This window comes from Acipenser ruthenus, chromosome 37 (genome assembly GCF_902713425.1).
Source record: "Acipenser ruthenus chromosome 37, fAciRut3.2 maternal haplotype, whole genome shotgun sequence".
NCBI lineage: Eukaryota > Metazoa > Chordata > Actinopteri > Acipenseriformes > Acipenseridae > Acipenser > Acipenser ruthenus.
In genome coordinates, this window is record NC_081225.1 from 10,914,847 (window position 1) to 10,925,886 (window position 11,040).

At 45.1% G+C, this 11,040-nt stretch overlaps 1 protein-coding gene across 1 annotated transcript; it reads right to left on the minus strand.

Moving 5' to 3' along the window:
- Positions 1-339: 339 nt before the first annotated feature.
- On the minus strand, positions 340-10,769 carry LOC117966103 (alpha-1A adrenergic receptor-like). The gene is made up of 3 exons (XM_034911527.2): positions 10,300-10,769; positions 3,172-4,439; positions 340-797 (listed from the first exon to the last, which is right to left on the minus strand). Exons 2-3 carry the CDS (start codon positions 4,073-4,075, stop codon positions 340-342), a joined length of 1,362 nt encoding a protein of 453 aa, XP_034767418.1. The 5' UTR covers positions 4,076-4,439; positions 10,300-10,769.
- Between the last annotated feature and the right edge of the window lie 271 nt (positions 10,770-11,040).

Here is an 11,040-nt window from a genome sequence, read left to right on the forward strand (position 1 = left end):
CCACTCTGGAGAAGACCGGGGCTAGTGCTGTACAGAAATACTCATTTACAAGAGAGTCCTGTCCAGCAGTATTCTGTGAACTGCAGACTCCTGAAATGCTTTCTTTACCCCTCAGTTTTGATTGAGTAACACCAGAGGTCTGATGAGCACAGTCACAAGTCCCATTGAGAAGCGGCTCTGGGAAGGACTCCAGTTCTTTCTTTGTTCCAGGATTTTGGAGAAATATTTTCCCCTCCCAACAGTTTCCAATTCCTAACACTTGAATCCTGGTTCTTGTTTAGTTTAGGAGTTCAGAGTGCGCTGAGTCAGGGCTGGGAGCAGGATCCCTGGTCGCCGTGGTTACACAGCCTCCCCATTCTCGCACAGAGAGAGCATGTGCACCTTGATGACAGGCAGGGGGCTCGGCCTGATTGGCTGGGGTGTGGTTTCCGTGGCAACGCAGCAGCAAGCCCGCAGCAGACTCTTACTGCGCACACGGGCCGTCGTGGCCCCGCAGCACGCACGACCCCCCACCCCCAGCCCCGGGAACCCCTTCCACTCCGCACTGCCCCCTCCCAGGGACAGCTGGCAGGACACCGGCCTGGAGGGGCTGAGCCCCGGGTCCCTGTGCCCCTCTGGGAGCCCCAGTGGGGGCGTTTTGGGGCCCGGGCCCCCGTTCAGCACGTTCTGGAAGGCCTTCTTGAACTCCTGGCTGGAGCAGGGGTAGATGATGGGGTTGATGCAGCTGTTGAAGTATCCGAGCCAGAACGTGATCTTGAAGACGGTCTCCGAGGGCCGGTAAGCAGGGAAAATAGACCCTGGAAATGATAAACGAAACAAACATGCGTACAATAAAGAAAACAAGAGGAGAGACAGCAAGATGAACCCACAATGAACCGAATTCATACCCCCCTGGCCCTTTCACATCGCTGGCTCTCCCGCTCTGAGTCTCTGGTCAATGGATGTTTGACTTGGCTTTGAGCTGTGTTGTATTCTGCAGCATGATATGACTGTCAATACGTCTGAGTTGAATTGACTTGAACAGCCTCGTTTCCAGAGTAACATTCAGGTAAAGGATGGTCTGGGGCAAGGTGTAGTTAGTGAGCAGGCAGGCCAGGTCTTAATAATTATTAAGAACTTTTTTTTAACTGTCTCAGTCCCAAAAGGAAGGAAATCGCAATGCAATTTAATTTCCCAATCTCAGTTCTAATCTTCCCCAATCTCACTCCTAATATGCTCTAATATCACTCCTAATCTGCTCCAATCTCACTCACTGGATGTTTTGACGTTGGCATCTGAGTGATTGTTCCGCTCTCGTTGTGATGCATGTCAGGGTCGAGTCACCAATGTCTGTGTGTGTGTGTGTGTGTATGTCTCTCTTTCTCTCTCTCTCCTTCCCCCTCTCTCTCTCTCTCTCTCTCTGATTTATGGAGACTGGAGCCGTGTGTGGTGGGAGCGCATGAATGATAATAAATAAAGCTAATGATCTGTGGTACAGTGTGAACGTGACTGAGGTAGAATGCTCTCACTTGCTCGCTCACTGTGGGACACGTGTGTGCGTGTGTGTGTGTGCGTGACTGAATTCAGAAAGGAAAAAGCAACTGCATTTATCCTCAACCCTGGGAACCAGCTGATCATTTATTCTCATTCTCATCTCAGTAGAGCTCAGTTTAGGAACACTAAAAGGAATGTACCAAATTCAATGACAAATGTTTTACTGGACGTCGTTCTCAATGTCTACCGAAGAGAAAGACTTCTAGACAGAACGTTTGTCATTACATTGATGACGTTAATTTCAGTGTTTCTAAAAGTGATCACTTTCTGCATTGAACGGCCAGTTTGGTTGCTTTTCCTAACAGCCGTTTTCAACTGCGTCAGAGGGATGATATGATCAAAAATGAGACGGCCCGCGTTGTTTCCTTGTACTGCAGCAGTATACTGGATAATACAACCAGTCGTTTTTTTCAGTGAGGTGCTATGAAAGGAAGTTTGATTTATGTTACCATTAAACAGGGCAATAACGTTGATCATAACCCAGCACAGTATCTAATCATTGAATCTACCCCCCCCCCCCCGAGTGTTTATTTAATTTATCCGGATTTCAAACACAGCTCTGTCAAACATCCACTTACAAGGGGGAGGAATGTTGGCGTGAACCAATGGCAAACAACGCAGCCTTTTTTGTTTGTTTTGAGCTCTTGGTTGAAGGAGTTTGGCTTGAAAAAAAAAGTTGTCCGAGTTGGCGTGTACACGCTGGCTCAAACTCATCGGCTTGTCAGCATGCTGGCTGGTCAGCGTTCCCTGGCTGTGAATCAATGCAGTCAAACTTCTCAAACACTGACAGGCAGGGACACTGCAATGGCAATGCAGACAGACGGGGGCACTACAATGGCAATGCAGACACTGTATGTAACTGCTGACTGTGCTTCACTGTAGCATCACTTTGTCTGGTGTTATTAATAACACCGGTGACGGGGAGCAGCTGTATGCAGATGTGGTGTAAAGTTCAGGCATTCCTTCTGTGCTTGTGGTTAGTGAGGGAGCACAGGCTACACTGGGACTCCTATCACAGCTCCACTGTGTGTTCTACTGCACCTCCATATACAGCACTGTCTCGTGTGTTCATACCACCCTGATACCACTGTGGCACCATTCTGCCAGTGGCTGCTTCACCCCTTGTGCTACCCCCTTAGTGCAGGACTGTAGTGCTACCATTGCATTGCTAGTAAAGGTCTCAGCAAAACAGCAACACATTCTCAGAGGAGACCATTGTTCTTAAAAATCTAAAAAAAACAATTGCTCTCAATTAGGTTGATGAGCAGTGATTGAAAGTGTGTGGAGACTGGCGCAGTGGTAGCACTGATAGACACTGGTGCAATGGTAGCACTGAGCCATTGATCTTGGTTGGGGACCAATATGGTGCGCTGCACTGTCTCTGCATAAAAATCCTCTGGGGTTGGTTTGCCTCATCGCATCAAAGTGACCCCTACTGGACAGACGGAGACAAGTCAAGCTGAGCTCTCTTAAAGGGCTTGTGTGATTGGCTCGACAGCCGAAGCGGAGGTCACCTGATGAGTTGCTAAGTTGGTGGAAGCGGTGAGGTGGAATTCAAAACTGGGGGCACAATACATCATCGGGTGTCTTAAATAAAAATGAATGAATCAAATCAACAAAAGCAAGGGAAGGACTCACCGATGGGCAGCACGATGAAGAAAGGCAGCCAGCAGAGGATGAAGCAGCCCACCACGATGCCCAGGGTCTTGGCGGCCTTCTTCTGGCGCGAGAACTTGAGCAGACGGATGGAGAAGTGTGTGCGGCTCTTCAGGGCCTCGTCGCTGGGAGGGGTGACGGTGTTCCCCCGGTGGATGCGCAGGGTCACCTCCTCCACCGCGCAGCCTGCTCTCTCTCTCTTCACCCCGGACCTCAGCACGCGTGTCTCCCGCTTGGCCACCACGTACACCCGGCAGTACATCACCAGGATGACGGTGAGCGGCACGTAGAAGGAGCCGAACGCAGAGAAGATGGCGTAGCCGGGCTCCTCCGTGATCTTGCACACGCTCTCGTCCTCCGGTGCCGGCTCCTTCCATCCGAAGAGGGGCCCGATGGAGATGGTGATGGACAGAGCCCAGAGCCCCAGCAGCACCAGGAGCCCGCGGCGCTCCGTCATGATGGCGGGGTAGCGCAGCGGGTAGCTGACCCCCACATAGCGGTCCACGGAGATCACGCATAGGCTCATGATGGAGGCGGTGCAGCACAGCACGTCCACAGCTGCCCAGATGTTGCAGAAGATCCTGCCGAAGACCCAGCGGCCCAGGATCTCGAAGGTGGCAGAGAAGGGCAGCACGACGGAGCTGAGCAGCAGGTCGGCCACCGCCAGGTTCACGATGAAGTAGTGTGTGACCGTCTGCAGGTGCCGGTGGCAGACCACGGAGAGGATGACCAGGATGTTTCCCAGGATCCCGAACACGATGAAGACCCCCAGAATCAGCCCCAGGGTCAGCGCCTTTGTGAGGTCCACCCCCGCGCCCGCAGTCTGAGTGCAGTTGGAACAGTTGGAGAAGATCCCGGGCGGAGCGGTTTCCAAAAGCAGGACCATCGCTCCGCAGAGACCCGGAGAACCGCAGGAATATGGGGGAGGTATTTTTTTTAAAATTCACACGAGGTTTAACGTAGAAAGTGGTCGTAATCTCTGTTCTCCAGTCGGTTTTTTCAATGGGCTGCTTCAAATCTCCAAGATATTTTTTGTTTGTTTTTCTTGCGTAGAGTAAATTTAAGCATGTTCCATCATAAAAAAAGCTTGGCAGGGTCTTGTGGCAAATAGTTATAGCGGAAAGGGCATGTTGAGTGCATCTTGTGACACGCAAAGGGTTTTTTACTGTGGGAACTGCAGGGCTTTGCAAAACTGCAAAAACGATTGATTTCTCCAGTCCAGCTGTTTGACAGAAACAGTCCAGCCTGTTCTGAAATATAAGAAGAAAATACAAAAATAAAAAAAGTGGGATTCACAATGTCAAGGTTGAGGATTGCTAGAATAGTAACAAACATTAACTTTGTAACAGACATTACAGATCCACAGAAGCATTTCTATTTTAAACCTTCATCCCTGTCCCTCAATGAGTGCTAAATTTAGAAATACATTTTTTTTTACTTAAAATAAAATCTCCCGAAAGCATATTTAATTTCAGTATCATAATAATCATGTTTTCTTTTAAGCATGATTAAGTTGGACATAATTCAGCCTGTCTTTATCGCGCCTGGCTGTGCTTGCCCATGCTTTTGCCATAAGTGTGTTCGCTTTCTCCATACCCCGTTACACAGTCATGCTTTATTACAGATTTACTTTACATCCATGCTTGGCTAAGCTGTGCAGTTCTTCAAAAAAAAGAGCATTTTTTTAAGTGTCAGGGGTTTATCCCAGTAAAATAAATGAATCTTTAAATGTCGAGACAGATGCCTCCTCACTAGTTTGCAGTCCCCTGGTAGAACTCAGTTCAGCTCAGCACGCTGTTTGTTATTCTGCTAGGAGAGACCTGGGGGGGTGAAGGGCAATATGCTGCAGGCCACACGTACTGCATACAGACACTGAGAGAGGGACAATGCTGTCTGAATTATAAACCTGCTGCTTTAATATTCCCTCTGGGAGAGTCATCCATCATTTCAAACACTCAATTGTAAACTATTAAGGTAAAACTGATACGAAACCAGGTCAAGCAGACAAATGCTTCGGCTGATGCCTTGATGAAGGCATGATCCCAGAACGTTCTGGACTGGGACATTTGATATGCTCTTAGTCTTAGCAGTCACTCTCCGTTGCAAAAAACGAATTTAAGAATGAATGTCCATTCAGAAGCGGTGTATTCTTAGTACATGTTTCATTTGCAAGGTAGCACTTCATTTGTGGGACTGTTTGATTTTATTTGAAGATGGGATGCTGTTCAGGGATACCAGGATGAGCAAGCAATGGGGTCTTAGTGGGGTCATATTCTGCATGTATTCTGCAGCAGTCCCAATACTTATGCATACCCCAGCCAAGGAATATAAATAACACATTTCGAGTGGCTTTGCCACCATCAGCATTCGCAAATTCACAATATTTGAAATACCTGCTTGTAACAAATACAGGGCAAACAGGGTCATTGAACACTCGAAAAAAAACCCATCTGATCTGAAAACATTCCTTCTGCTTGTCGCTGACAGGCTGTGATCAATGTGACGGGTGAGAAGGAGGAATGGCTGAAACGTGCGTGTGTGTTTACTTGACTTACAGGCTAAATTTCAAACACTGTGCTCTGATTCCCTCGGTGTAGGCTCGTCCACTCCTCACATGCTAGTGTGTGAAAGCGGACGATTTTCCGAAGCTTGCTTGTGTCTGATTGATTGATCATTATTGATTGAGTGTGTTTGAAGATCTGGATGAAATGCTTTCTGATACAATGGGGTTGTTTACCCTGTTTATCCCAAACAGTAATGACACACTTTGTATTCAACAACGTAGCCCCATTTCCTGTGAAGACCGAGGCAGTAGAATGGTATTGTGCATGTCGGAGCTGGGCTGCCTCTGGGAATGTACCAGCAATCCTCGCACTGACAGCACAGAGAATGGCTTTCAGCTTCATAACAAACACAATAAATGAACGAATAAATAACGCTGTCAGCTTTCCAGGAAAAAAACACAACCAGCAAAGAGCTCTTAAAAAATGCAGTCAACTGCGATCTCTACTGCCTGGGGACAGAATAAGAGGCTGGGCTAGAATAGAATAATTTACAATGCATCCCGGCCAACTGGAAAAGTCACAAAATAGTGGGATTCTGAAACCTGTGTTTTATTACCCCAAAGAAGACCTTTGCAGAATCTGTATACGCTGCTGGTAATCCACTGCAGTACCCTATCAGCACCAGACAGACAGTGTGCTTCCATATCAGGACCGCTGGACTGTGCAATATCTGATTCAAACTGCACTGCTGGTCATGCTGTGGTTAGGAACGTGGCATTATGATGGTCTCTGAGTAGCCGTGGCCTTGCAGCTGGATTGCTTCTCTGTTCAGAACTTGCCATTGTGATGTCATTAACCCCAGAAGCCCCTCCCCAAGGCTAGACCAATCACTGCTTGGCAATAACAGACCGAATCTGCGCTGGCCTGTTTATTGTTCCGAACACTATTTTTTAGCCTGTTCAATTATTATTGGTAACTGCAGTTGCCCATAGATTAAAAATAATTGTTGTGTACTGCACATATACATTCAATGGGACAGATATCAGATGGGCGTATTTCCTCTAAATGTTTTTAATATCCGTTGTGTGCATGATCACACTGATAATCTCTCCTGTACAGCAGCGATGGTAGCTTGTTTGTTTTGCTTCACAGAGAGACACAGTGGCTGGACTGCAACATCGATAATCACACCATAAGAAATGGCTGATATTACTTTTGGTGTGAAAAAGATTGAACGCTATATTAATACATCTCATAAACAATGCTTCTGTGTAGATGGATCAATAACAGATGACTTTTAAAACCTGCAGCAAACTGATAACAAATCATCCCTGAATCTGATGTGCATGGAGACTGAAGTGATGACTCTATGAGGACAGATCCACTTTCCCGAGCGGGCGTCCAGGTGGTAATATCACCGAGCGAGGATCACGTAGTCCTGCGGAACAATTTAAACACCTGGCAGACTGCATTCTGTAAAGCACTGCTGCACGGGCACTAATACTATCTCAGTGGCTGGCTGTGATGTACTACCATGGTCTGAATCTCTGTGATAATGAGCTGAACGTGGTTTGGCTGTGGTGCAATACACCAAGCATGGACAGACAACCCGAAAAAAATGCACATGCTACCAGCTCACAGTGCAGCTTAGTTTGAACCCAATACAAGAGCCCGGGCCCTGCTTTTCTGTTGGCAGTGCTATGCTAGGTGTTTCAATGTGCTTTGTGCTTTTAAATAAGATAATGCACTGCTCTCATGAGGACTGGAGCTGGGAGAGGGGACTGCGTCTGATTCATTGCAGCCTTCATGTTATTATTGTGTGTGATAGAGAGAGGCTCTGCCCTGAAGAACAGAGATCATCTAAATGGAAACTGGAGTGAGCGGTTTACAGTGTGGCTGCTCTCAGGGAAGCCTGGCTGCACTGTGGTTAAATGCCTCCTGTTTGGGGGCATTGAGGACCCAGTAATAGAGCTATATAATAGAGCTGTATTTAATCAATAGAGAAGGGCTCTGAGATCCAGCACTGTGAACTCAATAAAGCCCCAGAGGTCTGCTGGTTAAAGTAATGGGAACAAGCATACAAGAATATTGTGGGAACATGTCTTTGGATATTATCCACCCAGGTTTTTAAAATTATTTTAGCCCTGATTTTCTCCCCCAATTTAGAATGTCTATCACAGCGATTAGCTCTGGAGAACTGAAGGTCAGTGGGCGTCCTCAGATCCCATGACCAAACCAATTACACCCAGGACGTCTGCTTCAGCTCAGTGCAAACGGGGGTGGGAGTTTGACAGAATTCCTGGTTAACAGAATTAATTGCATATAGTAATACATGAATAAATAAAAAAAAACCTCAGCATTCGCTTGTGAAAAACTCTCTGCTAAATGAATGCTGCGGGACGTGCCTGCGTTCAGAGGTCCTCACTGCTTGGCAATGGCAGATATGTGTGTTTATGTGTGAGGGGAGCGGACAAGCTCTTCAATAAAACAGACAAGCGGAGCAAGCGGCGCTAGATAGAAAGTGAACTATCTCAGCTCATCAGATTGCGCATGCAGTTTCTTTCAATTGGCCATGACTGTCCACTTTGTATAAGATCAGTATACATTAAAATGTTTATAATGTTTTTTCCTGTGTCTAAACGTCCCCGTTGCTTTTTTTTGTTGAGAAAATCTCATTCAAATGAGTTTATTTTCCGAAAGGAAACGTCTTAATGGATTAACGAGAAAAGACTTTCCAAACTTTGGGTTTTGAAAAAATAAACCGACACGCTGATGAATAGAGACTAACATCCCTAAAGATTTATGCAAGACGATTAAAATAAATATGCAAATAATAATGACCAAAAACATAGAAAACTATACAAATATATAGATAGATTTTTTTTCAGAAAACGACAAAAAAAACTACATTCTAACAGATTGAATGATCGTAATAAACGCTAGCAGCGCTCTATAATATACAGTGAGCAAGGACTCTGACATTGAATGACATGCATATTAAACGCTAGCAGCGCTCTATAATATACAGTGAGCAAGGACTCTGACATTGAATGACATGCATATTAAATGCATTGTATTCAAATGAAATGATGTCATAAGGATGAATTAACCGCATTTCAGTTTGCAATGCTGCCTGTTCCTAAACAGCATAAATATCTAAATACATGTCATTATTGATATATACTTTACACTGCAATCTTTAGTTTGGTAACGTACAGTCTATGAAAAACGCTAAAATGTGAATATACATGGTTTCAGGTATAAATAATAATAATAATAATAATAATAATAATAATAATAATAATAATAATAATAATAATAATAGTTTGGTTTTACTGTGGATTTATGTAATTCTCAATACCAATGTACTGCTTTTCGGTAATAGCACGTCATTCTAAATGTCATTTATTATAATATAACGGCTTCCCAGACCGGATGCGAACGTTCATGACAGTCAATAAACAACACGAACATTGCCAAACAAAATTCCCTTCACCCCAGGACGCAACCCTTCTCAGCACAGCATTTCATTTCAGTGCTCCAGCGTCCTGAATTCCTGGACGGCGATTGTAATGGCCTCTGACTCGCCTAATTAGCACACGGCGTCTCTCTAATTCAAAACTGAAGTAATGATTTACTGTTACCAATGCACTTTCATTAGCAGCCTAACCAAGTCGCCTCTGGTTTCATTTCACTGTGCCGTTTCACCCCCATATCACAAAACAAAGCAGCTGGGCTTAAAATAAACACACTGAGGTCGAGCGTGCATTATTACTGTATCACACCGAGGGGCAATTCATTTTATGTGAAAAGAAAAAGAGACCTGTTTCAAAAGTTACAGCTTGTAACAAACAATTGAGGGACACTTTTGAGTTCATAAATTAACCTGGCCCTAGTTTCACACGGACAACACAGAACTTCATTGAGAAAGGAAGAAAAAACTAAAACAAGAGTCATAAGCTGACAGTCTCGCTGCTTTCCCTCAGAGCTGCATGAAGAATACAAGAATGCGAATCTAAATCGATACAAAGTAGCTTCATATACTTTAGCAACTGGGAATGTGAACACCTTATTTACAAGCCATAAACAGACTGACGATTTTTTTTACAATGAAATGACTGTAAATGCATTCCTGCTTTCTAAATGCATTCCTGCTTTCTGGGCAGCAGTGTGGAGTAGTGATTAGGGCTCTGGGTTCAATCCCCGGTGGGGACACTGCTGCTGTACCCTTGAGCAAGGTACTTTACCTAGATTGCTCCAGTTAAAAACTCAACTGTATAAATGGGTAATTGTATTTAAAAATAATGTGATATCTTGTAACAATTGTAAGTCGCCCTGGATAAGGGCGTCTGCTTAGAAATAAATATTATTATTAATGAACTAACTGCCCACCATCCAGTATTTTGAACCACCACAGTCCAGCTCTGAGAACCCGTATGGTCACAGTCTCACCTGGCCACCTGAAACGCAGCCTCCTTCCACGCGTGGAATTACCACAACGAAGAGCTCATATTGCAGATCATATTTTTTAAGAGTTTGCATATAAATGATCCACATTGGAAAGACATATTTCCAAAAGGCGACTTCAAGCATTTAATGAACCTACCTGTGATCCTTGCTGTGTCAGCCCGCTGAGGAATGAAAGCCCTCGGCGCTTCACAGTGATGTTATTAGAGCAAAGGTTCGTTCTTTCTGAACAACAGCAACGTGCAGTGAAAACAAAGGACAAGAAAGAAGTTTCTCGCTGTGAAAAAGAAGAGACGAGCGCGGGTTAGGTCTCCGAGACAGCTGCGGGGGCGCTGAGGGTGAATCCCGCTTGTTGCTCTGCGCTCATCTGTAACTCTGTGCCAGTCGGGTTGAAGCCTGAGTCAATGCAAGCTCACTCCTCTCTCCTCTTGAAACGTAAAGGTCCCGTCGTTCGTGTCCCTCACAAAGAAACTCCGTTCTGAAAGGCTAATTGGAAGTGACTCACTGCTCTCTCTCTCTATCTCTCTCTCTCTACAGCGTAAGTATTTACGTCGACTCCTGGCATAGCATTCAATTATACTGTACCTCCAGCACATTCCCTCAGGAAAGTATAATAAATACAATGCGCCCCTATATAGTAACTGCACCCCCGCACACACCCACCATTCATTTAAAACATGAATACATAATCATAGCTCTTCATTGTATATAGTGCTTTAGTTTGCAGTAAATCAGAGGTAGGACCAACATGGTGTTTTTACAAATGAAATGTCTTTTATAAATAACAGAATTGGCCTTGACAAGCACAACCCACTTTCTTTTAAGTCATACATTATTTGTTCGTCTCACGTGGATACTCAACGTGTTTAACAAAGCCGTC